This window comes from Bos indicus x Bos taurus, chromosome 15, assembly GCF_003369695.1.
Source record: "Bos indicus x Bos taurus breed Angus x Brahman F1 hybrid chromosome 15, Bos_hybrid_MaternalHap_v2.0, whole genome shotgun sequence".
NCBI lineage: Eukaryota > Metazoa > Chordata > Mammalia > Artiodactyla > Bovidae > Bos > Bos indicus x Bos taurus.
This window is the reverse complement of record NC_040090.1, coordinates 2,153,847-2,181,801: the sequence shown is the minus strand read 5'-3', so window position 1 is coordinate 2,181,801 and position 27,955 is coordinate 2,153,847. Positions and strand designations below refer to the sequence as shown.

General features: G+C 40.3%; 2 protein-coding genes and 1 pseudogene across 2 annotated transcripts; 1 reads left to right on the top strand and 2 right to left on the bottom strand.

Annotated features, from left to right (window-relative positions):
- Positions 1-286: 286 nt before the first annotated feature.
- Positions 287-1,240, bottom strand: LOC113905988 (olfactory receptor 5B12-like). Its single transcript, XM_027564021.1, has one exon. The coding sequence runs from the start codon at positions 1,238-1,240 to the stop codon at positions 287-289; it is 954 nt and encodes a 317-aa protein (XP_027419822.1).
- Positions 1,241-4,877: 3,637 nt separating this feature from the next.
- Positions 4,878-6,336, top strand: LOC113905987 (annotated as a pseudogene).
- Positions 6,337-24,941: 18,605 nt separating this feature from the next.
- LOC113904621 (olfactory receptor 5B12-like) lies at positions 24,942-25,886 on the bottom strand. Its single transcript, XM_027561750.1, has one exon. It carries the CDS (start codon positions 25,884-25,886, stop codon positions 24,942-24,944), a length of 945 nt encoding a protein of 314 aa, XP_027417551.1.
- Between the last annotated feature and the right edge of the window lie 2,069 nt (positions 25,887-27,955).

The window sequence follows — 27,955 nt, the reverse complement described above, 5'->3', positions numbered from 1 at the left end:
TGAAATAATAAAATGCAATTAAGGAGAAATTTTATATAAGATAACTGAGTTCAAGGTTGATACTTACTAAATATTTTCCCTGAGATATCATATATATAAGCCATTTGAATCATACACTGGATTACATACAATGGATTTGAGGAAGTACATCAAATGTACATTAAATCATACATATAATGGGTTTGAGGAAGTACATCAAAAATTTACAAAATTATTGGTCTACCAAGTCAATACTTTCCCTAGCTTGACTGAACTATAACAAACCATCTTATTTGTTTCTATATAATTAAAATATGTATCTTAGAGAAGACTTTGCTTTCCCCACAGCCTTTTTTAGTGCCCTCTTGATCTCTTTGTTCCGCAGACTATAGATCAGCGGATTCAGCATGGGGATGACTATGGCATAGAACACAGACGCCATCTTGTCTGTGCTCATGGAATGGCGGGAGCCGGGCTGTAGGTACATGAAGGCGCCTGTCCCATAGAAGATGGAGACGGAAGTGAGGTGGGATGCACAGGTGGAAAAGGCCTTCTGATGTCCTTCAGATGAGTGCATCCTCAGAATGGTGACAAAGATAAACAGATAGGAGACCAGGATGACCAGGTTAGAAAAGAGGACATTGAAGCCAACCAAAAGAAATAAAACCATCTCACTTCTGTTGCTTTCTGAGCATGAGAGAGCCACGAGAGGAGTAGCATCACAGAAAAAGTGATCAATCACATTTGATCTGCAGAAAGACAGACTGAATATGTTCCAAGTGTGCACAGAGACTTCTAGGAAACCAAAGACATAAGACTCTATGACAATCCAGGCACACACCCTTGGTGTCATGATGTTGGTGTAATGGAGTGGTTTACACACGGCTGCATGACGGTCATAAGCCATTAAGGCCAAGAGAAAAGTTTCCACAGAGAGAAAGCCACCAAAGAAGAAAAGCTGAGCAACACAAGCATTGTAGGAAATGACCTTGTCTCCCGTGAGGAATCCAGCCATCACTTTGGGAGTGACGACTGTGGAGTAACCAAAGTCCACCAGAGCAAGGTTGCTAAGGAAGAAGTACATGGGCGTGTGGAGACGAGAGTCCAGCAGGATCAGCATGATCACGCCCAGGTTCCCAACCAGAGTGAGGAGGTAGATGAGTGTGAACACTAGAAAGAGTGGGATCTGCAGTTGTGGGTCATCAGTTATCCCGACAAGAATGAACTCAGTCTCAACTGTACTGTTCTCCCTGGGGATCATTTGTGCAGTATGTGAATGGCCTATAGCAATGAGAAAAGAGGAGCTTATTAGCAGCATAGTTAGAGCTATCATTATGTCCAATAAATACTTTGTATATGAATACTTTGAATTTCACATGAGTGTAACAACAAACTGCAATTTTCAAATATTGGTGAAAAATAGAGTGTTCTAGCTTAAAGGATTTTGGAGATAATACAATCCTATCTTCTATCTTAATTATCTATACTTCTATTTAAATTACCAAAATTAAAGTTCATAGACAAAAGGCAACTTCTGGAAAATCACAGGATTTATTATTAAATTAGATGTGTTAGCATCACAATTCAAACTTTTAAACACTGACAGGCTATTCATGAAATAATATAGGTCCCTGTAAATTACTTCATGTCATTTCAATTACTGCTATTGTATCGAGCAGTATTATACTCTACTAAATTGTAGTTTAGAATATTGTGTTCTAGGCTTTCATTTTCTCAAAAGATAATGGGGTACATAGATTATGTCATTTCATACAGTGGGATACTGTAGTAAATCCTGTACAAGCAATAAAGACATGTAGAGAGTAAAAGTTAAACGTGTGAGTTCAGAATAGAGACAGCTGGATGCACATTCCTGCTCCATCCTGTACTAGATGACAGATGTTGGGTATTACTCGATATCATTTGTCCACCCATTGTCCCTTGAACTCATTGTCAAACTGGAGAGACAATACAAACTGGCACTGTAGAATTGCATACATTAAGGTTAGACCAGAGTTATCGGTTGTCAGTAATGCCTAACACAGCTCCCGACATCCACGTTAGGCATTACTGACAATTGGTCTCTGCATTGATTTGAGAAGTGGATTAGAGGTATTCCAGATGACTAGAAAATCAAATGTCCTGCATCCTCATGCATTCCATTTGCTTCTGCCCCAAATTTCTTCCACTGTCATATTCCATTTATGTCTTCCTCCAATTTTTCATACAATATTTTTGTCTACCTAGATAAAGGACATTACAGCTGTACTAAGTAAGAATTCATTTTTTTCCTGAATGACATTGTGTATTAACTAGGGTGCCTTAGCCTCATTTTATCCATCTGTAAAATGGATATAACAATATTGCCTGGCACTTAACAGAATACAATCAATGAAGACATTCTTACTGTTAGAAGGTAGTGACAGAATCTCTCTAAGGACCCAAAATGTAGGCAAGGTTAAGGAAAATGTACATGTGAGAATGAGGTCTAGTACACTATGATTTCACCAATTTCATTTTTCTTTGCATTAATCTCATAATCTATGTAACAGAAGCTGATGTCTTGGAGCAGGCAGGTAGTGAAAGAGACAATGAAAAAGTACCCAGTTCTAGATATATTTCAAAATAGAGCTGGCTGGATTTCATGATGTATTGAACGTAAGACATTAGAGAAAGGGGAAACAATGATGACTCCATTTTTTTGTACAGCAACAGAGGGAATGGTGTAGAAGAAACCGATTTTCTAGAAAGAATAAGAAAGATGATTTCAGATGTGTCATAGTGAGTTTGAGATTCCTTTTGGTTTAGATCAGATCAGTCGCTCAGTCATGTCTGACTCTGTGCGACCCCATGATTCGCAGCACGCCAGGTCTCCCTGTCCATCACCAACTCCCGGAGTTCACCCAGACTCACGTCCATCGAGTCAGTGATGCCATCCAGCCGTCTCATCCTCTGTCACCCCCTTCTCCTCCTGTCCCCAATCCCTCCCAGCATCAGAGTCTTTTCCAGTGAGTCAAAGTACTGGAGGTGGCCAAAGTACTGGAGTTTCAGCTTCAGCATCATTCCTTCCAAAGAAATTCCAGGGCTCATCTCCTTCAGAATGGGCTGGTTGGATCTCCTTGCAGTCCAAGGGACTCTCAAGAGTCTTCTCCAACACCACAGTTCAAAAACATCAATTCTTCGGCGCTCAGCCTTCTTCACAGTCCAACTCTCACATCCACACATGACCACAGGAAAAACCATAGCCTTGACTAGACGAACCTTTGTTGGCAAAGTAATGTCTCTTCTTTTGAATATGCTATCTAGGTTGGTCATAACTTTGCTTCCAAGGAGTAAGCGTCTTTTAATTTCATGGCTGCAGGCACCATCTGTAGTGATTTTGGAGCCCAGAAAAATAAAGTCTGCCACTGTTTCCACTGTTTCTCCATCTATTTCCCATGAAGTGATGGGACCAGATGACATGATCTTCGTTTTCTGAATGTTGAGCTTTAAGCCAACATTTTTACTCTCCTCTTTCACTTTCATCAAGAGGCTTGGAGTTCCTCTTCACTTTCTGTCATAAGGGTGGTTTTGTCTGCATATCTAAGGTTATTGATATTTCTCCCGGCAATCTTGATTCCAGCTTGTGTTTCTTCCAGTCCAGCATTTCTCATGATGTACTCTGCATATAAGTTAAATGAACAGGGTGACAATATACAGCCTTGATGTACTCCTTTTCCTATTTGGAACCAGTCTGTTGTTCCATGTCCAGTTCTAACTGTTGCTTCCTGACCTGCATACAAATTTCTCAAGAAGCAGATCGGGTGTTCTGGTATTCCCATCTCTTTCAGAATTTTCCACAGTTTATTGTGATCCACACAGTCAAAAGCTTTGGCATAGTCAACAAAGCAGAAATAGATGTTTTTCTGGAACTGTCTTGTTTTTCCATGATCCAGGAGATGTTGGCAATTTGATCTCTGGTTCCTCTGCCTTTTCTAAAACCAGCTTGAACATTAGGAAGTTCACGGTTCACATATTGCTGAAGCCTGGCTTGGAGAATTTTGAGCATTACTTTACTAGTGTGTGAGATGAGTGCAGTTGTGCAGTAGTTTGAGCATTCTTTGGAATTGCCTTTCTTTGGGGTTGGAATGAAAACTGACCTTTTCCAGTCCTGTGGCCACTGCTGAGTTTTCAAAATATTAAGTGCTTCCCTAATAGCTCAGGTGGTAAATAATCTGCCTGCAATACAGGAGACCCTGGTTTGATTCCTGCACTGGGAAGATCCACTGGAGAAGGGATAGGCTACCCACTCCTGTCTTCTTGGGCTTCCCTTGTGGCTCAGCTGGTAAAGAATCCGCCTGCAATTTGGGAGACCTGGGTTCGATCCCTGGATCGGGAAGATCCCCTGGAGAAGGGAAAGGCTACCCACTCCAGTATTCTGGCCTGGAGAAATCCATGGACTCTATAGGCCATGGGGTCACAAAGAGTCAGATACAACTGAGCGACTAACTGTTGAACTGTTCCTAAAACTATCCTATTCAACCCACAAAACTAGAAAAGGCCACTAAAAAACTAAATGAAGAGGTTTGGGGGAAAAAATCCGAGTATGATAATGTTGTAAAGTCAAGATCATGGAACAGTACAGCACTAAGAAGAAAAGGGAGAGAGAATGTCACCACTGAGGTGGTCGCTAGGGAAGCCCTGTCCCAGGACGCAGATTTCAGCTGGACAGTAGGTTAAGGGAACTTCCAGAGGGGAGTTTCTGGCTATGCTCATGACCGGCTGTCAATCCCAGAAGGAAGAGTAGAATGATTTCAGGAGTTGGGCAGGAGTGGCTGTCGGGCTTAGAAACAAGGATATGAAGAGATGTGGACTTTACTCAACAGCCATTGAGGGCTGACCTGAGATTCCTTGTCTTCATGGTGATGTCTACAAGTCTACATGTCTACACGCCAAAAGAGAGAATAATGAGATCAGTCAGTCCTCAGGTCTCGAGGTAGAGGATGACAGCCAGGCCATGCGGTTGGAGGGTGGAGGGGAGGGTGGAGGTCTTGACGGAAAAAGCAGGTCCCCACTCCCTGTTTACTCCTGCTGGTGTGGTAGGGAGGCCGTGGGAGGCGTCAGCATCCAGGGGAGGCACCTTCCTGGTTCTCACTAACACTAATCAATACTCATATCATTTGCCCCTAAATCTAGCGAGGGGGGCGGAAACGTGCTGAAAGCATTTCATTTTATTTTTTACCATCTTCTCAACAGTACTTTTGCCTGGAAAATCCCATGGATGGAGGAGCCTAGTGGACTGCAGTCCATGAGGTCGCTAGGAGTCGGGCATGACTGAGCGACTTCACTTTCACTTTTCACTTTCATGCATTGGAGAAGGAAATGGTAACCCACTCCGGTGTTCCTGCCTGGAGAATCCCAGGGATGGCGGAGCCTGGTGGGCTGCCGTCTATGGGGTCACACAGAGTTGGACACGACTGAACCGACTTAGCAGCAGCAGCAACAAACTGAAGGAGTGTCTTAAGTCAGCACTTTCCTACAGGGGAGAAAAAAAAGTAGTTGCAAACACAGTCTTGTGTTCACACGAAGCGGCCCTGCAGCTCCGGAACCCGGCGAGATCTGGGCTCTAAAGCAGCGTCTGCTGTGCAGCAACAACCGCCGGGAACAGTGGGGCGCGGCGGCCTCCTGCCTCAAGAAGATGAGGAGCAAGTCTCGTGACGTTCCAGCCATCAGTGAGTTCCCGGGACCCCGTCACCCCGGTCCTGGCAGAGGATGGCGCCCAAGCAGATGGCGGTGATTACTTCCTGTGTCTTCCTGCCAATGCTAAGTTTGTGACATCAGCTGGGAACCAGTGGGGGACACACAGTTCAGATGCAGGGACAGCTTGGCTCACCCAGGAGTCCTTGGACAGAGGTGAAACAGACGGTGGGGCAGGGTCGGAGTGGAAGAACGTGGCTAGGCTGCTGATGGAAGGCCTGTATCCAGCTTTACCCTGCTGCCGGAGGAAGAGCTGCAGACGCTCCTTGATGTCCCGTGTTCCGAGCTGGTTCAGGACCTCGGCCAGAGCCGGGTGGCTGTCCAGCAGCTTCAGAACGCCCTGCAGCAGGTGTCTGACCGGAGAGAGGAAGCCCAGCAGTCCAGGCGGCTCTGGGAACGTTCCTGCCGGGCTTTGGAGAAGGACGCTGGCTTCTTGTCGAAGCAGCAAGAGTCCAGAGCCGACCTCGGGACGAGAGGGACGCAGTTGACACAGGCGTTAGAGACAGCTCCTCCGAAGTTATGCCTGTGGGCCAGATCCTCTTGGCACTGAAGGAAAACCCTGCCCCAGAGCTGAGTATGTCTAGTCAGCATATGGAGGTGGGCGAGCACCAGGGACCCTGACTTTTGCAGGGAGACACTTGTATTGGGGTTTATTCACCTCTGCAGACCCTGAATCGTAGCTACCAATTTGCCTATTATTATATGCAAATCTTCCCTTGTAGCTCAGTTGGTAAACAAATTGTCTACAATGGAAGAGCCACAAGTTTGATTCCTGGGTTGGGAAGATCCCCTGGAGAAGGAAATAGCAACCCACTCCAGTATTCTTGCCTGGAGACTCCTATGGACGGTAGCCTGTCAGGCTCTTCTGTCCATTAGGTCGCAAGAGTTTGACACGACTTAGCAAATAAACCACCACTGATAAGATAGAATTATAAAAGGTCTTTAAATCATGTATTGGCTTTTTAGCAATCTCTTTGAAAGATTTTTTTTTTTGGATTGGATCACCACATATTGGGTGTACGGGCACAATTAAAAATTGAACAAGCTACTCCGTACCCTTCAGTTCAGTTCAGTCACTCAGTCATGTCTGACTCTTTGCAACCCCATGAATTTCAGCACTCCAGGCCTCCCTGTCCATCACCAACTCCCGGAGTTCACCCAGACTCACGTCCATCGAGTTGGTGATGCCATCCAGCCATCTCATCCTCTGTCGTCCCCTTCTCCTCCTGCCCCCAATCCCTACCAGCATCAGGGTCTTTTCCAATGAGTCAACTCTTCTCATGAGGTGGCCAAAGTACTGGAGTTTCAGCTTTAGCATAAGTCCTTCCAATGAACACCCAGGGCTGATCTCCTTTATAATGGACTGGTTGGATCTCCTTGCAGTCCAAGGGACTCTCAAGAGTCTTCTCCAACACCACAGTTCAAAAGCATCAATTCTTCAGCACTCAGCTTAGTACCCTTAGTACAATTCAAATTTGTTCTTCAAAGAATAACATGAATGTCAAAGCTTCCATGAAGTCTTCAAAAACTCCTCTATAGACACTGCCTTTCTGTTATAACTTATAGAGCACCAATGACCACTGTGTTACTTGTAATAATTTGTTTCATCTTAATTTAACGTGCATCTCTCATATGCATCATCAATACTATATAAGCAGATGCACAAACTTAAATAATGAATTAAATGATGATAGTTAGAAACTGCTGAGTACTTTCAGTTTTCACGGCACCTGAAATGTGCACGCATACTACACCTCCACTGATTTATCACCCAACCCTGTGACGTGTTATCTGTCCCCATTTCACATATGGGGAAACTGAAGCTTGCTCACAAGGAGTGACACAAAGAAGTCCATAAATCTAGCAAGTGGCAGAGCTGGTATTTGAAGCCATGTCATTTTGAATTAAAGCCCGAGTTCTTGATCCCCGAGAAATAATCTCCTAATATTTGATATATAGTCGCTCTACCCCAGCTGGAACACAAAATATGTTATTCATTATATTTGCCTATTCATGAATGACTAATTTATTTAGTGCATTATTCACAAGTAATGTGAAGAAATAAAAAGCATGGGTATTGAAATCAAATATACAATTAGCTACTGGGAACTTAACTAATATACTATCTTTCTGAATCCAAGTTGAATGAAAAACATTATATGAACACGTTTACAATAAATTTCCTCTCTCCCTTCTATCAGGAAAGAAAAGGAAAGGAAAGAATACTTCTACATTTAAAAGTTATATAAATTTTCAATAACACCAATTAATAAGCCACATAAAGTGCCGGAATTTGTTCAGTAATTCACCCAACATTCATTCTCTCTCCAACCTAAGTCCTTACAGCGTATCAGGTTGTGTGCTTTTCTAAGGTCTAGAATGATGTAAAAAACATATTCCCTGATCAGAAAGTATAGAAGTACAAGAGTAATATATAAAATGTTGATTATTTGGGATATTCCTATTCTTTATTCCCAAGCAGAGAGCATTATCTTTGTCTCGGGCCAGTGGGATGGTACCATGGTCTCATTTACACTATAGTTCACCAGTCAATATATCAAATAGTTAATCAATCTATTAACTATTAACTGAGTGCCTAATACCAGTACTTTGGCCACCTCATGTGAAGAGTTGACTCATTGGAAAAGACTCTGATGCTGGGAGGGATTGGGGGCAGGAGGAGAAGGGGACAACAGAGGATGAGATGGCTGGATGGCATCACCGCCTTGATGGACATGAGTTTGAGTGAACTCTGGGAGTTGGTGATGGACAGGGAGGCCTGGCATGCTGCAGTTCATGGGGTCGCAAAGAGTTGGACACGACTGAGTGACTGAATTGAACTGAACTGAATGCCAGCAAAGCTTCAGAATAAAAGCTAGAGTCCAGATTCCTTCATTCCCATAAATTCTTCATTCTGGTGTGATTTTTTTTATGCCTCTTATTTCAGTGCATTTTTATAGTTGGTCACTTAGCCTGGGTCCCCCCTTTTTTTATTTCTCTCTATTCTTGCTCTTTTTTCATTAATGTTATGTGCTCTCCAACTTATAATAAATTTTCACATTGAGATCCAAATTGATACTCGCAAAGACCTTGGGATTAGCCAGTTGTTAACTAATAATACCATACTCCAAAAGAGGAAGCTAAAAATGAGAAAGGTTTAATAATTTGTCCAAGTTCTAAAAGCTCCTCTAAGGCAAAGCAGGGACTCAAGACCCTCTTGTTCCTTTTATTTTTATACAACATAAATACATATTCTTCTTAAGAACTTCCATGGTATTTGTAACACAGTCTGTCACTAAAAATCACAGACACCTAATAATATCCAGTATGTTGCATAAAATATTCAGTATTCAGTTATGAATAAATCAAGAGAGAAATGGGTACCTTGATATATTTTCCTGCTTACCTCTGTCCCTAAAAATATATACAGACTGTAGATTTGATCGGAGACTTACCTGGTATGCTGAACAATGAACAGGCTCATTCATTGATTTCACATGAGTCTTGAATCAGAAATTCAATCCATAAAAGATAAGAAGCATTCTACTGAGATTTTCTTCTTAGTCTTTGATCAAAAGGGAAAAGAACTTTGGAGCAAAGAGAGACTGAGAAAAAAAGCAGTGCCACAGAAGTAGCTAACATGATTGTACGGTAAGAGTTGCTGATGTGTTTCCTCAGATAAGCCACCCAACTCCTTTAAGTCACCTTATATTCATCTATAAAGCAGAGGTATTAGATCGGCAGCCCCAAACAACATCCTCCCTAAAAGGATACTGCTGTCGTGAGAAAAGAAGCGAATCCCTGCAGTGTCCTGAAAATGGCAATCATCATAATCAAAGTCATGATTATTTCTCCTGGTCATGACTACAGGCTCCAAGTTCAGAGAGATCTCACTCTGGGGCAAGGCCATAGGAGGTAATAGACACTGTGGACAATCAGTTGAATGAATCAATGGTCAAGTAACATTTTATGGTCCATTTACATGGTCTTTTACATATAAAGCCAAATGGAGTTATTGGGAACTGAAAGAGAGAGTTATAAACCCACGGAACGCTCAGGGGACAAAGCCCCCATGAGAGCAACAATAGGGCCTTATCTCAGACTATTGGACAAAAAGTGATGAATGTGTGCATAGGAATCCAGTTCTGCTTGCTGAAGTAGACTGTGAGTGAATTAACGTAGTTTGTATTAATTCTCTTTGATGATGCTAAAATCAAGTTAGATCATTACCTCTAGGGCTGCATATTGGCATAAACATGGGAAACAGGGACAGAAGTCTGTTATTAAGCCTGTCTGGATTTCAGACAGAATTGCATTCCTTAATTCGACTGAAACACTTGCACCATTGACAAGAATCATTCATTCATTCAACACTGTATTGGTCCCAGATGAGTTTAGCCATGGTCCTGGACGTAGGTGTACATATCTACAGAAAACAAACATGTTCACAGTCTCAAATGCTCAGGTTTACAGGAGAAGACAAACATTAAGCAAACTCACAAATAAGGAGATACAATTATAATTAGAACAAGGTGCCCACATTAGAATGAATAATGAAAATCTGCTTTTGAAAATGTTCATTTATTTGACTGTGTCGGATCTTAGTTGGCCAGTGGGATCTTCATTGCACAAGGCGGGATCTTTCATGGTGTCAAGAGGGCTCAGTTGCTCCTCTGCATGTGGGATCTTACTTCCCCGACCAGGGATTGAATCTGTTGCCTAAATTGCAAGGCAATTGTAAGGTGGATTTTTAACCACTGACTACTATAGGGAAGTCCTACAAAAACGTACTTTCAATGACAGGCAGAAGGTTTTCTCAGAGAATCAACACCTCAGCCAATGCATGAAGGATGGATAGAGGTACCATAGTAAGCGTGAGTGATAGTCGCTCAGTCATGTCTGACTCTTTGCAATCCCATGGACTGTAGCCCACCAGGCTCCTCTGTCCATGCAGTTCTCCAGGCAAGAATTCTGGAGTGGGTTGCCATTTCCTTCTCCACAGCATAGGAAGGATTGCCCAAACAAAGTGAAAAGGTACAGTGTCTTCAAGTTGTCAAAGAAGTTGGCAGAATCTAAAGAAGCCAGAGGGACTGCAGCACAGTTAGCAAGACTTGTTCCTGGAAAGTTTGTTTTCAGTGTCCTTTCCAGAACAAAATTCATAAACAGATACAAGCAAACAAAAATTCCCAACCCAAACACCAAAATCATCAGGAGGAATGACTGGTGTGGACCATAGGACCAGCGTGGACAACTGGCAAGAATAACTGAAATCCTGTCCTGCATAAAGCAAAAACCACTGGAACTGACGATCAGGTTCAGACTGGAGTACATTTCAGTCCCACTGATTTGGAAACATGCATCATTGTGTGCCAAGCCGTAACCTATTTCTCAAGGAGAATCCATCATACCCAAAATCTCTTTCTTATAGCCTATGTTTTAAAAGCCCCAGTGGAGTAATTCCTAGAATTTTCCTTGTGATATTTTGGGATGATTGAATGGAATTCTCATACACCGAAGTATTGAGACCACCTTATAATCTTAGACTATCAGTGTTTGTTGTGTATTGTTATGCTGGTAGAAACAGCTGCTACTGTTATAACTAGAAATGCATTAGAATCTTTCTTCTAAGTCCATGGTTGGACAATGTCTATATAGTGTGAGAGAGATAAGCATATCAAGTTCAATAGACTTATCTAGATTTAATACCAGATTCTCCATTTTGTACTATGAAACTCTAAACACTTGTGTAACATCGACATGACACTTCTGTATGCATCACTGTATCATAATGTACTTGGAAGACATCTTTTATATACACCCTCATTGCAGTGTCAAAAGTGATAATCTCTCAAAAATGTTTTTATAGTTATTGCTATTCTTTTATTAACTCACCCTTAACAACACACAACATATTAAATCCTTTTTTCCCAGAAAACAGAGAAGCTTACTCTGTAAATTGCAATATAAAACATGCTTACAAATTCAGTCAGTTCAGTTCAGTTCAGTCGCTCAGTCATGTCTGACTCCTTGCGACCCCATGAATCGCAGCACGCCAGGCCTCCCTGTCCATCACCAACTCCCGGAGTTCACTCAAACTCACGTCCATTGAGTCAGTGATGCCATCCAGCCATCTCATCCTCTGTCATCCCCTTCTCCTCCTGCCCCCAATCCCTCCCAGCATCAGAGACTTTTCTAATGAGTCAACTCTTTGCATGAGGTGGCCAAAGTACTGGAGTTTCAGCTTCAGCGTCATTCTTACAAATTATTATGCTACAAATAAAAAGTGATGATTATGGTCAGAAAATTACAAGTCAGTTGCTATTAGCATTTAGAATGATTGTAATGCTGTTTTCATTAATAGTATAATGTATATATATGTATGTGTGTGTGTATATATACATAAAATTTAGATTATATGTTACTTGCATAACATATACATGACTGCTGTGCATATATTATATGCCATATGCCAGGCCCAATCTAATACAGTACTCATAAAAATTCCCATATAGACATTATTACTATCAACTTTTAAAATTCAGAAGAAAAAAACACATTTGAGAAGTTAAGCAGCTTGCAAAAGACACACAGCAATTATATGTGAGGAATCAGGCTATAGCAATCCTAAGTATGACATTTAAACTTTATGCTCATCTCCTAGGAAGGGTGTTCACACACAGTGCAGAACAGCTGGTATATGGTAGAAGTGGATCACCGTGAGACGGCTTGTCTCAAAAAGTGATCCATGGGACTCTTTTTTCAAATATTTGTGGTATGCTGTGTAGCACTTTCATGGGAATTTACTTATCAGTGATCCTAAAGTTTAGATTTGACAAATCCAATGTTTTCCCAACTTTATTTAATTCTGGACCTACTTTTAAAGGAACTCCTACAAACTTTATATAGCATAAGTTTGAGAATAAGTGTAGTATCATTCAGAATACTCCTGAGTTCCTCAGATTGATCATGATATTTTCATTTAATGAAAATCAAAAAGTAAATATGAAAAGCAGCCAGAGAAGAAAACTAAACATTATTTTTGTAAGAGCTACAGTGAAACTGACTACAGTTTTTCAACATAAGCAACTGATTCAGGGTGGAGTGGAATAATCCAATTGCCTATAGATCCATGCTGACAGAATTATTAAAGAAGATTCTTCTGCAAAAAAGTTCCAAAATGAAAAATAGAGGAAATTAGAAAAAATACTGGAAAAACTAACATGTTGATAACACAAATAAATATATGAAGTGTTTTAAATACTATTGAAAAAATCTTCTAAAGTTTTAATTGCATGTAAAGCTAAAATGCCAGCTTCCCTGGTGGCCCGGATGGTAAAGCGTCTGCCTGCAATGCAGGAGACTCGGGTTCGATCCCTGGGTTGGGAAGATCCTAAAATACTTGACAATAAGAGCAAAAGAGGTGGGAATCAATCAGAATAAAAATGTTATACAGTTCTTTCATAATGAAGAAAAATTAAAATATCAAGGTACAACTTAATAAGTGAAGGACAAAAGTCCCAATAATAGGAGACAAAAAGAGGAAAATTAATTACTTAGTCTGAGATAACTCTAGTCCAAAGCAAAGGACAAAAATGAAATGAAAAACTAGTGTGTTGAATAGAAAACAAGAGGCAGATTTCAACCCACTGTATCAGTTATTAATTTCAGTGTCATAGTCCAATAATTTCCTTTTTAAACTGAAATATATTGAAGTGAATATATATATTAAGGAATCAAACACTTGATAATATAAAACACTTATTTTCTAACTCTTAAGAAAAAATGACTGGATGGCTTATATACGCAAAGCAATGGTCAATATTTCCTAAAGCTACTCCAAGATGCAATCCCAATTCCTTTTCTACTAACTTTTCTACTCAAGTCACAGCAACATAACTACCAACAACCCTACAAGATGAGGTTGGATGAAAGCTTAGTAGGACAAGCAGGTTATGGCTTCCCCCTCTTATGGTCCTAAATTACCTCTTTTAAATAGAGGGAAAATTGACATATATCAATTTCAGATGTACAGCGTAATGATTTGATACTTGAATGTACTGAAAAATGATCATCACAGTAAGTCTAGGTAGCATCCATTCTGATATAATTACAATTTTTCTCCCCTGTGATGAGCATTTTTAAGATCTGCTCACTTAATAACTTTCAAATATACAGTATAGGAATATGAACTGTACTCACTATGCTGTGCATTGTAGCTCCCACGATTTGTTTACGTTATAACCATGAGTTTGTACCTTGTGAATTATCTTATCTCATTAATTTAAAGACATCTTTTGGACCATAAGTAGATTCCTTGGCACTACACTTCAAACCTCAAAAGTCCTCCGTTCTAGATTTCTCATTTCAGATGAGAACAAAAGTGAAGTCTTTCACTACAGTTAGCCTCACTTACTGTATTTTTTTTAATGGAATTAGTGATTCCCACCCCTGATGTTTCATAGAGCGGTGGAGATGAAATAAGATGGAGGATGTGAAATGCTTAGTAAATCACTCAGTCCACATAGAAGACTCCTCTTGTTGTCAGAGCGTGCTAGCCAAGGTCATTCTGACTAACGTGTTGCAGCAATGTCACTGTGAAGGAAAAGGCCTCCTGCACCGAGACCCGCTTGTGATAAAATAAAATCAAGTGAACAAGCTGCCCAGGGCCCCAGGTTATTCTCACTCTAGTGAGTTTCAATAAAGTCAGGTTGGGACTGAGGGTCTGATGACAAATGTCTTGAAGGGAATTACTCTGACGTGAACCTCCCAGGAACAAGCTCTCCTGTGATCCATCCACAGGTCCAGGCCTCATGCACTCAGTATTTTAATTAAAATCTTGCCTTTGGGGATCAAATACTTAGGGAACCAACTAAGCACAGTCATGGGTGTATGAGTTGGTATTTCTTCCACAGTATACCCATCTGTTCTCAAAAATAAAGAAAAAGAGGCTGTTAACACTCTTGGAAGCTGCTGATGTGGACATCAGAGCAGGAAGGAAAACACATCCTTCCTGTTCCAGGGGGGTTTGCTGGGGCATCGAACCACAAAGCCTCAGACATTGCTTCCATAAATCCTGTGGGATTTTCTTTCTTTCCCATTGGAAAGTAAATATCTTTCTGTGCCTATTGTGCCCCTTGAATTTGGAAATCTTAGCCTGATTGGGGTAAAACCTAGCAAATCGCAAGTATTCCAGCTTTATTCTAACCCAATACTAACCTTGCTTACCTTTTATGCATATTTCATACCTTTAGATGAAACTATATTTCTCAGATTTCTTACAGTCATATAAGGGTCGAGTGGTTTTCCAAGTAATTCATTTCTAAGTGGTAAAGAGAGACCACGCCTTCTCATTCTTACACTTAGTAATACTGACATCTTCCACAAGTGACTCTAAAGGTTTCTGTAAGTGAAACAAGAGAGTGTGATAAAATGCATGTCGGATAACAACCGTACACGCCTATCTGCAAAGAAATGTCCTATCTGCAAAGGCATTTCTTTGTGTGTAGGAAGAACACTTTTGTAGTGAGCGTGTATATGATCTCTGCCACTATCCATAAAGTTAGTTCAATTAGAATTTTATCAATGTGATTTTCAGGGAACCTGAAATATATAGCAAACAAAAAGTAGTGAGAAATAATTCTATACATTCCCATTCAAATGCAAAGTATAATAGAAAATTATATCCTATTCTGATCTCTGATGAGTTTGTTAAGTATCTCTAAATAATGTTTACTTTTATTATTCCCACCTCTTTGAAATATAATTGTTATATGACATTATAGAAATTTGACAACCACCAAGCTGAGTATATACATATATATATGTATATGACTTCCCAGGGGGCACCAGTGTAAGAAGACCTGCCTGCCAATGCAGGAGATGCAAGGGATTTCAATCCCTGAGTTGGAAAAAAAGCCCTGGCAGAGGGCATAGCAATCCACTCCAGTATTCCTGCCTGGATAATCCCATCGACAGAGGAGTTTGGCAGGTTACACACCATCAGTTCAGTTCAGTTCAGTTGCTCAGCCGTGTCCAACTCTTTCTGACCCCATGGGCCACAGCATGCCAGGCCTCCCTGTCCATCACCAACTCCTGGAGTTTACTCAAACTCATGTCCATCGAGTCAGTGATGCCATCAAACCATCTCATCTTCTCTCGTCCCCTTCTCCCACCTTCAATCCCTCCCAGCATCAGGGTCTTTTCAAATGAGTCAGCTCTTCACATCAGGTGGCCTAAGTATTGGAGTTTCAGTTTCAACATCAGTCCATCCCATGAATATTCAGGACTGATTTCCTTTAGGATGGACTGGTTGGATTTCCTTGCAGTCCAAGGGACTCTCAAAAGTCTTCAAAGTCACAAAAAGTCAGACATAACTGAAGCACACACACACACACATATGTATATATGTGTTAATTTTATGTATATAATATATATACTTAAATGATTACCTTGGTAAGTTTAATTAACATATTCATCACCTAATGTAATTACAATTTATTTTCTTTGGTTAAGAAATCAAGGTCTACCCTCTGAGCAACTTTTAAATATACAGTAGAGTATAATTAACTGTAGTGATTATGCTGTACATACATTCTCAAAACTTGTTTCTCTTATACCTAGGCGTCTGTACCTGAGCACTCCTTGGGACCCTCAGGGAGTCAGCCGGGGACCCACTTCCACTCACCAGCAGGGCAGCACTTGCTCCTGGTGCCCTGGGGGCTTATAGCCAGCCACCTTGACCCAGCCTGACTCACCATTGGGCCAGCACTACAGAGGACTTTCCTAGACACACAGTCAGCCTGGCTAGGATCCAGGCCTTCCAACCAGCAGCTGACAGCCTCTGCACAAGGCCAGGCCCAGTGACCAGCCAGACCAGAGGCCAGTCACACCTATCTGCACACCCAGATAAGTCATCCTGCTGCAGCAAAATGACTCCACCACCCATACAGGGGCCTCCCCTGGAGCACAGAGCCCTGGGGAGCAGAGGGGAGTGCCCTGCTGGGACATGTAGGATGTCTCCTACATCAAGCCACTTTCCAAGACCGGGGAACATAACCAACCTATCAAATACATATAAAGTAGCGAATTTGACTAATTAATGAATCAGTCAAAATAAGGCAACAAAATAATATGATCCAAATGAAATAACAAGATAAAGTTCATAAGAACTAAATGGATATATCCAATCTATCCAATAAAGAGTTCAAGGGTTTGCTCCAAAAGATGTTCAAAGAACTCAGGAGAAGAAAAGATGGACATAGTGAAACTTGTAACAAAGTAGAGAACATAAAGAAGATCTGAACAAAGCTGAAGAATAATTGAAATTAAAAATACACTAGAAAAAAGTAAGCAGAAGATTAGATGATATGGAGGAATGAATCAGTGGACTGGAAGACAGGCTAGTGGAAATCACACACGCAGAACAGAAAAAAAGAAAAACAAACATCGAGAAATGAGAATAGTTCAAGAGACCTCTAAGACAACATCAAGGAAACTAATTCTTGTGATAGGGGTTCCAGGAAGAAAAGAGAGAGAGAAAACGGAAGAGAACATATCTTAAGACATAAAGCTGAAAACTTCTCTAACCTGGGAAAGGAAACAGATATCCAACTCCAGGAAACACAGAGAATCCCAAACAGGATCTACTCCAAAAAGTCCACACCAAGACACCTTGTAATTAAAAAGGCAAAAATTAAAGAGAGAATATTAAAAGAAACAAGGGGGAAAGCAACAAATCATGTACAAAGGAGCAACCAGAAGGATATCATCTAACTTTCAGCAGAAACTCTGCAGGCCAGAAGAAGGTGGCATGGTATGCTTAAAGTGATGAAAGGGGAAAACCAAGATACTCTACCTGGAAGGGCTATCATTAACATTGGAAGGAAAAGTCAGAAGTTTTACAGCTTAGCAAGATCTAAAAGAGTCCAGGACCACCAAACTAGCTTTACAAGAAATGTAAATGAGACTTCTCTAAGTGGAAAGGAATAAGCTACAACCACAAACAGAATATTCTGAAAGGAGAAATCTCATTGGCAAAGGCAATTATACAAAAAAAGTAGCAAATTAACCATTTATAATGTTAGTACGAAGGTTAACAGACAAAAGTAATAAAAGTATCTACATCCACAATAAACAGGTAAGGGATACACAAAACAAAAATGTGTTTCTCCCTATTGTATATTCTATGCAATATTGTGTTATTAATTTCTTCTCTAAAGGTTTAGGACAATTCACCAGTGAAGCCACTTGAACATAAAATTTTTGCTTTGGGTAGTGTTTTAGTTATGATTAATCTAATTTTTTACTTAGTGTAAGTTCATTTATCTCTTTATTTGTTCTTGAATCTATAGTGTTTGTTTGTGTCTTTTATAGAAATTGCATCTGTCAACTGTTACCATATAATTCCTCTTAGAATTCTTTTAAACCTTCTTATTTCTGTTAAGTAGTTTCAGTGTTCTCTCTTTTTTCTTGATCAATCTCAATTAAGTTGTGTAAATTTTATGATCATTTCTGCGATACACCCCATGTCACCACACATTTATAGCCTCCCAACTAGCAATATCACTCACTAGAATGCTATTTTTCCTCGCCAAGAATGAACATACATTGACACCTCATAACCATATAAAGGTAGCAGTTTACATTAGGGTTCACTTTTAGTGTTGGATAGTCCATGGATTTGGACAAGTGTATGCAGATGGTGACTGCAGCCATGAAATGAAAAGATGCTTACTCCTTGGAAGGAAAGTTATGACCAACCTAGATAGCATATTCAAAAGCAGAGACATTACTTTGCCAACAAAGGTCCATCTAGTCAAGGCTATGGTTTTTCCTGTGGTCATGTATGGATGTGAGAGTTGGACTGTGAAGAAGGCTGAGCGCCGAAGAATTGATGCTTTTGAACTGTGGTGTTGGAGAAGACTCTTGAGAGTCCCTTGGACTGCAAGGAGATCCAACCAGTCCATTCTGAAGATCAGCCCTGGGATTTCTTTGGAAGGACTGATGCTGAAGCTGAAACTCCAGTACTTTGGCCACCTCATGTGAAGAGTTGACTCATTGGAAAAGACTCTGATGCTGGGAGGGATTGGGGGCAGTCGGAGAAGGGGACGGCAGAGGATGAGATGGCTGGATGGCATCACTGATTAGATGGACGTTGAGTCTGAGTAAACTCCAGGAGTTGGTGATGGACAGGGAGGCCTGGCGTGCTGTGATTCACGGGGTCGCAAAGAGTCGGACACGACTGAGCGACTGAACTGAAAACTGATGATGGTATTATCTTTCATTATCAGATCAGATCAGTTGCTCAGTCGTGTCCGACTCTTTGTGACCCCATGAATCGCAGCACGCCAGGCCTCCCTGTCCATCACCAATTCCCGGAGTTCACTCAGACTCAACGTCCATCTAGTCAGTGATGCCATCCAGCCATCTCATCCTCTGTCGTCCCCTTCTCCTCTTGCCCCCAATCCCTCCCAGCATCAGAGTCTTTTCCAATGAGTCAACTCTTCCCATGAGGTGGCCAAAGTACTGGAGTTTCAGTTTTAGCATCATTTCTTCCAAAGAAATCCCAGGGCTGATCTCCTTCAGAATGGACTGGTTGGATCTCCTTGCAGTCCAAGGGACTCTCAAAAGTCTTCTCTATTTTTGATACACTAAAAATCCTCTGTGATCCATCTACTCATCCTTTTCAAACCCTGAACTCTTAAAAAGCACTGTTTTTTACTATCACCATAGTTTTGCCTTTTCCAGAATGTTAATAGCAAAACCAGGCAGTTGGTAGTCGATTCACATTGGTCTCTTTACTTAGAAATATGAATTTAAATATTTTTCATGTCCTTTCATGGCTGGATAGCTCATTTTTTTAACACCAAATAACATTCTATTGTTTGAATTGCACAATATCAATCCATTCATTTATTGAAGGACATATTGATTGCTTCCATGTTTTCTTAATAATGAATAAAGTTGCTATAAATTGAGCTACTTTTTGTGTGCTACTTTTAAGTTTTCAACATATTTGGGTAAATACCAAGTAAAACAAGTGCTACATTATATAGTAAGAGTGTGGTTAGCTTTGTAAGAAACTGACAAACTGTCTTCCAAAGAGATGGTCCTATTTTGCATTCCTACTGGCAATGAATGAGAGTTCCTATTGCCCCACATCCTTAGTAGCACTTGATGTTGTCAGTGTTCTGGACTTCGGCCATTCTAAAAGATGTGCAGTATTCTTCCATTGTTGCTTTAATTTGCATTTTCATTATGATATAAAATGTGGACAATACTTTAGATATTAAGGTTTTGTATTTGGGTTGGCCAAAAAGTTCATTTCCATAAGATGTTATGGAAAAACTTGAACAAACTTTATGACCAATAATTTATAAGATTATATACAAGAGGAAGCAGAGTGTTCAGGGATGGCTTCATGAGCATGAATCCCATGTAGCCATGAAGACCTTGTGCTTAGAAGGTTCTGCAGTGCGTTTAACACTCTGTTCTTGCTAACTTAAAATTACTATACATTTTTAACAAGGGGCTCAGCACTTTTGTTTTTACACTGGGATTTGCAAAACAGGTAGCCAAAATGATTCTTCACACTTGAAATGTTCCAGGGAGGCTTTAGCATTTTATAAGGATAATTCATAGAAAATGAAGAACCTGGTTCCTTTTCTTTTTTTTTAATTTATTTTTAAACTTTACAATATTGTATTAGTTTTGCCAAATATCGAAATGAATCAGCCACAGGTATACCCGTGTTCCCCATCCTGAACCCTCCTCCCTCCTCCCTCCCCTACCCTCCCTCTGGGTCGTCCCAGTGCACCAGCCCCAAGCATCCAGTATCGTGCATCGAACCTGGACTGGCGACTCGTTTCATACATGATATTATACATGTTTCAATGCCATTCTCCCAAATCTCCCCACCCTCTCCCTCTTCCACAGAGTCCATAAGACTGATCTATACATCAGTGTCTCTTTTGCTGTCTCGTACACAGGGTTATTGTTACCATCTTTGGTTCCTTTTCTCCAAAAGGAAAAATCTTTCCTATCAGGAGAGATAATCTGTTGCTGTGATCTTTCACTTAGTTCTGAAGGATATACATTTTAAGTATCTCCATTTCATTGTTATGCACAATTGCTCAGTTATGTCTGACTTTGCGATCCATGGATTGTAACCCACCAGGCTCCTCTGTCCATTGGATTATCCTAGGATTAATACTGGAATGTGCTGCCATTTCCTCCTCCAGGGGATCTTCCCAACCCAGGGATCAAACTCATGGCTCCTGCAGCTCATGCATTGGCAGGCAGATTCTTTACCACTGAGCCACTCTCCATTATCCCATAAAAGGATAAGCTGGCTCTTCAAGTCAAACCACAGGAGCCCTCAACGCGAGATTCAAAACATCCCATTCAAAACATTGCTTCCCACATATGGGTCCATGGTTTTGAAATAAATTTACATTCTTATATATTTCCTATATGTGTTCTAAATCATTTAACCTAGAAAGAAATAATTGCAGTAAAACAAATACATAGAGAATTGATAATTCAAAGACATTCTCATTAGACTAAGTTAAGTTGGTACTATTTTAGCTTTAAGAGATATGTTTATAAGCAATTATTATCATATCTCTGAATGAGTCTTAGTCTTCTAATATACCCAAATTTAAAAGCTAGACTAGCTTATTCTTAGAGAATGGTAAGGACCAGTCAGGTGGTCTGGTATTCCCATCTCTTTTAGAATTTACCACAATTTATTGTGATCCAAACAGTCAAAGGCTTTGGCATAGTCAATAAAGCAGAAATAGATGTTTTTCTGAAACTCTCTTGCTTTTTCCATGATCCAGCGGATGTTGGCAATTTAATCTCTGGTTCCTCTGCCTTTTCTAAAACTAGCTTGAACATCTGGAAGTTCACAGTTCACATATTCCTGAAGCCTGGCTTGGAGAATTTTGAGCATTACTTTACTAGCATGTGAGATGAGTGCAATTGTGCGGTAGTTTGAGCATTCTTTGCCATTGCCTTTCTTTGGGATTGGAATGAAAACTGACCTTTTCCAGTCCTGTGGCCACTGCTGAGTTTCCCAAATATGCTGGCATATTAAGTGCAGCACTTTCACAGCATCATCTTTCAGGATTTGAAAGAGCTCAACTGGAATTCCATCACCTCCACTAGCTTTGTTCGTAGTGATGCTTTCTAAGGCCCACTTGATTTCACATTCCAGGATGTCTGGCTCTAGGTGAGTCATCAGACCATCATGGTTATCTTGGTCATGAATATATTTTTTGTACAGTTCTTCTGTGTATACTTGCCACTTCTTAATATTGTCTGCTTCTGTTAAGTCCTGTCCTTTATCAAGCCTATCTTTGCATGAAATGTTCTCTTGGCATGTCTAATTTTCTTGAAGAGATCTCTAGTCTTTCCCATTCTGTTGTTTTCCTCTATTTCTTTGCATTGATCACTGAAGAAGGCTTTCTTATCTCTTCTTGCTATTCTTTGGAACTCTGCATTCAGATGTTTATATCTTCCCTTTTCTCCTTTGCTTTTCACTTCTCTTCTTTTCACAGCTATTTGTAAGACCTCCCCAGACAGCCATTTTGCTTTTTGCATTTCTTTTCCATGGGGATGGTCTTGATCCCTGTCTCCCGTACCATGTCACGAACCTCAGTCCAGAAGTCATCAGGCACTCTATCTATCAGATCTAGGCCCTTAAATCTATTTCTCACTTCCACTGTATAATCATAAGGGATTTGATTAAGGTCATACCTGAATGGTCTAGTGGTTTTCCCTACTTTCTTTAATTTATGTCTGAATTTGGCAATAAGGAGTTCATGATCTGAGCCACAGTCAGCTCCTGGTCTTGTTTTTGCTGACTGTATAGAGCTTCTCCATCTTTGACTGCAAAGAATATAATCAATCTGATTTCGGTGTTGACCATCTGGTGATGTCCATGTGTAGAGTCTTCTCTTGTGTTGTTGGAAGAGAGTGTTTGCTATGACCAGTGTGTTCTCTTGGCAAAACTCTATTAGCCTTTGCCCTGCTTCATTCTGTATTCCAAGGCCAAATTTGCCTGTTACTCCAGGTGTTTCTTGACTTCCTACTTTTGCATTCCAGTCCCCTATAATAAAAAGGATATCTTTTTTTGGTGTTTGTTCTAAAAGGTCTTGTAGATCTTCATAGAACTGTTCAACTTCAGCTTCTTCACCATTATTGGTTGGGGCATAGACTTGGATTACTGTGATATTGAACGGTTTGCCTTGGAAATGAGCAGAGATCATTCTATCATTTTTGAGACTCTTGAGAAACCTATATGCAGGTCAGGAAGCAACAGTCAGAACTGGACATGGAACAACAGAGTGGTTCCAAATAGGAAAAGGAGTACGTCAAGGCTGTATATTGTCACCCTGCTTATTTAACTTATATGCAGAGTACATCATGAGAAAGGCTGGACTGGAAGAAGCACAAGCTGGAATCAAGATTGCCAGGAGAAATATCAAGAACCTCAGATATGCAGATGACACCACCCTTATGGCAGAAAGTGAAGAGGAACTCAAAAGCCTCATGATGAAAGTGAAAGAGGAGAATGAAAAAGTTAGGTTAAAGCTCACCATTCAGAAAACGAAGATCATGGCATGTGGTCCCATCACTTCATGGCAAATAAATGGAGAAACAGTGGAAACAGTGTCAGACTTTGTTTTTGGGGGCTCCAAAATCACTGCAGATGGTGATTGCAGCCATGAAATTAAAAGATGCTTAATCCTTGGAAGGAAAGTTATGACCAACCTAGACAGCATATTGAAAAGCAGAGACATTACTTTGCCAACAAAGGTCCATCTAGTCAAGGCTATGGTTTTTCCAGGGGTCATATGTGGATGTAAGAGTTGGACTGTGAAGAAAGCTGAGTGCCGAACAATTGATGCTTTTAAACTGTGGTGTTGGAAAAGACTCTTGAGAGTCCCTTGGACTGCAAGGAGATCCAACCAGTCCATTCTAAAGGAGGTCAGTCCTGGTGTTCTTTGGAAGGACTGATGCTAAAGCTGAAACTCCAGTACTTTGGCCACCTCATGCGAAGAGCTGATTCATTGGAAAAGACTCTGATGCTGGGAGGGATTGGGGGCAGGAGGAGAAGGGGACGCCAGAGGATGAGATGGCTGGATGGCATCACCGACTCTATGGACATGAGTTTGAGTGAACTCCGGGAGTTAGTGATGGACAGGGAGGCCTGGCATGCCACAGTTCATTGGGGCACAAAGAACTGGACACTACTGAGTGACTGAACTGAACTGAACTGAACTGAACTGAAGGACCAGTCAGCTCAACCTCTAATTTGAGCCTGAATGGTGATTTATCAGTTGGTGACCTGGCTGTAATTGGAAAGGAAAGAGCATAAAATGTGTCCTAAGCTGGAAATCTATAGAAAAAGAGTTAAGCCTGGCTATAAAACTAAATGTTGTTATTTTTATATCATGCTTTAAATTATACTTTCATTAATTTCCCTTTATACTCTGCTATGCTTTTTTCTGTTAAAATTGTCTCATGTAGATGTTACTCTGGGTAATGAGTCCATAAAGATGAAAATTGAGATAAATAAAGATGCCCATTTAATGATGCTTATTGTCAATGAAAAGAATTAAAAAAACAAAGCACTAGTAATAAACGTATAGTGACGATGTTTGGCAGGAGTATTAAGTATTTAAATGAAATAATTTCAAATATAGAGTTCTTTTTTAATACAATCACATACAAAATGACTATTTATATTTTAAAATACATAAAATTATATTTTAAAATGTATCATCAAATACCAAAATCATTGGTTCAAATGGCAGTATAAAAACAGACCAATCCCATTTGACTCTTGAACTCATTTTTCTCTGCATCCATGGTTGTGTGAGTTACATGTAAGTTGCATGAAAATAAGGTGCAGGGGGCATGTACTTAAATATGTGGGTGAGCATAAATGTCCATATGAAAGTATGGTTCATCATGGAACAAATATACAATAAAATATAATTTACAAGAATTTAAAAAATATTAATTATAGTTTCATGCTAGATTCCTGAAAAGTTATTATTCCTGAGATTGCATTTTGTCAACATGTTTGTTTCCTAGACTTAAAACTTGAGGAATGATGTAAAAAAAAAAAAATTACATAATTATTGACCGAGCAAGTCAATATTTTCCGTAGCTTGATTTGACGTGTATGTAACCATTCTGTTGTTGTTTCCATATAATTAAGATATGAATGTTATGGAAGACTTTGCTTTCCCCACAGCCTTTTTTAGGGCACCCTTGACCTCTTTGTTCCTCAGACTATAGATCAGCGGATTCAGCATGGGGATGACTATGGCGTAGAACACAGACGCCACTTTGTCTGTGCTCCTGGAATGGTGGGAGCCGGGCTGAAAGTACATGAAGGAACCCATCCCATAAAAAATGAAGACAGCAGTGAGGTGGGAAGCACAGGTGGAAAAGGCCTTCTGATGTCCTCCAGATGAGCGCATCCTCAGAATGGTGACAAAGATAAACAGATAGGAGACCAGGATGACCAGGTTAGAAAAAAGGACATTGAAGCCAACCAGAAGAAATAAAACCATCTCACTTCTGTTGTTATCTGAGCATGAGAGAGCCAGGAGAGGAGTAGCATCACAGAAAAAGTGATCAATCACATTCGATCTACAGAAAGAGAGACTGAACGCATTCCAAGTGTGAACAGAGGCCACTAGAAAACCAAGGACGTAGGACCCTATGACCATCCAGGCACACACCCTTGGTGTCATGATATTGGTGTAACGGAGTGGTTTACACACTGCCGCATGACGGTCATAGGCCATTAAGGCCAAGAGAAAAGTTTCCACAGAGAGAAAGCTACCAAAAAAATACAACTGAGCAGCACAAGCTTCGTAGGAAATGACCTTGTCTCCTGTGAGGAATCCAGCCATCACTTTGGGAGTGACGGCTGTGGAGTAACCAAAGTCCACCAGAGCGAGGTTGCTAAGGAAGAAGTACATGGGAGTGTGGAGATGAGAGTCCAGCAGGATCAGCGTGATCACCCCCAGGTTCCCAATCAGAGTGAGGAGGTAAATGAGCGTGAACACTAGAAAGAGTGGGATCTGCAGTTGTGGGTCATCAGTTATCCCGGCAAAAATGAACTCAGTCACGACTGTACTGTTCTTCATGGGGATTATTTAGGAACTATGAAAATGCACTGTATCAATAAAAAAGAAGATCTGGGTGATACCTGAGCTTAGAACCATAATTATGTTCAAGTTATACCTTATATCTGAATTTTCTAAATTAAATATAGGCATAACAACTAAAGTAATTTTTAAGTAATGTTAGAAATATAAAATGTTCTAGCTTAAAGGATTTGGATGATAATATAACCCAGTACCTCTATCCTCATAAATGATTGAAACTGAAGTACAGAAATGGAAGGAGACTTATATGAGATCATTGCAGAGATTTGTTAAAAATGAGACCCCTAGTGGTTCAGTGGTTAAGCCTCTGTGCTTCCAACATAGGGGCGTGGGTCTGATGCCTGGTTGCGAACTAAGATGTCACATGCTGCACAGTGTGGGCAAAAACTAATAAAAGAACAATAAATAAATTTAAAAATGAGATTTGTTAGTCTCCCAATTCAGATTTTTCTGACACAAAGAATATTCATGCAATAAAATAGGTTACTGTAATTTAATTCATTTCATTGTGATTACCACTCTTGTATCATGAGCAGTGCTATATTCTAGTAATACAAAGTTTAATATATCAAGTTCTAACTTTAATAGTCTCACAAGATAATAGGATACATAGAATGAGTAATTTCCACAAAGTTCAATACTGTAGAAATTCCCGTACAAGGAATAAAAAATCCAGAGAATAGAAGTTAACAAGTGTGAGTCCAGACTACGGACATCTAAATGCAAATTCTAGCTTTGCCTTGTGCTAGATAACTGACTTGGGGTATCGCTCACTCTCACTTGGTCATCAGTCTTCCCTTGAACTCAATATCAAACTGGAGTGATGGTGCAAACTGGCACTGCAGGGTTTTACACGTTAGACTAGGACAGAGTTATTGGTCTATGCATTGATTAGAAGGGTGAACGTTGTAATAGAGGAATTCCGGATAACTCTATAATGAAACATCCTAAATGCTCCCTCATGCATTTGCTTCTTTACCAAAACCTTTTGACTCTCATATTCTGTCCTTACCTTCCTTTAATTTTTCAAACGATAATCCTGTTTCACTCAAGTTGTGCACAGTCCAGCTGTGCCAAGTGTTTTCTGAGTCATCTTGTGTATTAACTAGTGTGTCTGAGGTTCAGGTTCTCCATCTGTAAAATGGGTCTAACATTATTGCCTGACACTTAACAGAATTCAATTAATGTAGATATTCTTCCTGTTAGAAGATAGTGACAGATTCTATCTAGGGACCCAAGATGTAGGTGAGGTTAAAGAAAACTTCCATGTAAGAATGAAGTCTGGATTACTATGATGTCACCCATTTCCATTTTCTTTGCATTAAGCTTATTAATCTATACAACAGTTAATGATGGCTTAGAACAGGATGCTACTGAGGGAGGTAGTGAGAAGTTATGCAATTATAGATATATTTCAAAAGCAGAACTGATTAGATTTCATGATATGTTGAATGTAGGTATTAGGGAAAGAAGGAGCAATAATGACTCTACTTTTTGTATAATAACAGAAGAATGGTGTAGAAGAAGCAGATGTTCAAGAAATAGCAAGAGCAGCAATTTCCAAATAGTCATGGTGAGTCTGGGATTCCTTCTGGCCATCTAACTTGGAAGGGTTGTGTAAGCAGTCAGACTTGTTGCCTCAGATTTTATTAATTCGAACTATATTGGCAGTTTGCTAGTGAGTTAATCTTCTCATATCACATTAAATCCACAAAATTAAATAAGACCACTAAAAGAAAGACTTTGGAGAACAAAAATCAGGGAGTATGATAATGTTATAAAGTCAAGAACCTGGAACAATACAGCATTGAGAGGAAAGTGGAAGAGAAAATTGCCATCACAGAGATGGCCATCTCAAGACAGATTTCAGCTGGACAAGTAGGGAACTTTCAGAGGAGAAACTAAGTGTGTGCTGGTTATGCTGATGACTGAATGTCAATTCCAGAAGGAAGAGTAGAATGATCAGGAGTTGGGCAGAAGTGGCTGCTGGGCTTAGAAAAAGGGATATGAAGCGCTGTGACTGTTATTTAACAGGGGTTGAGGGCTGA

Coding starts and splice junctions, on each gene's coding strand:
- LOC113905988 (XM_027564021.1), bottom strand. CDS start 1,240: ATGATCCCCAGGGAGAACAGTACAGTTGAGACTGAGTTCATTCTTGTC.
- LOC113904621 (XM_027561750.1), bottom strand. CDS start 25,886: ATGAAGAACAGTACAGTCGTGACTGAGTTCATTTTTGCCGGGATAACT.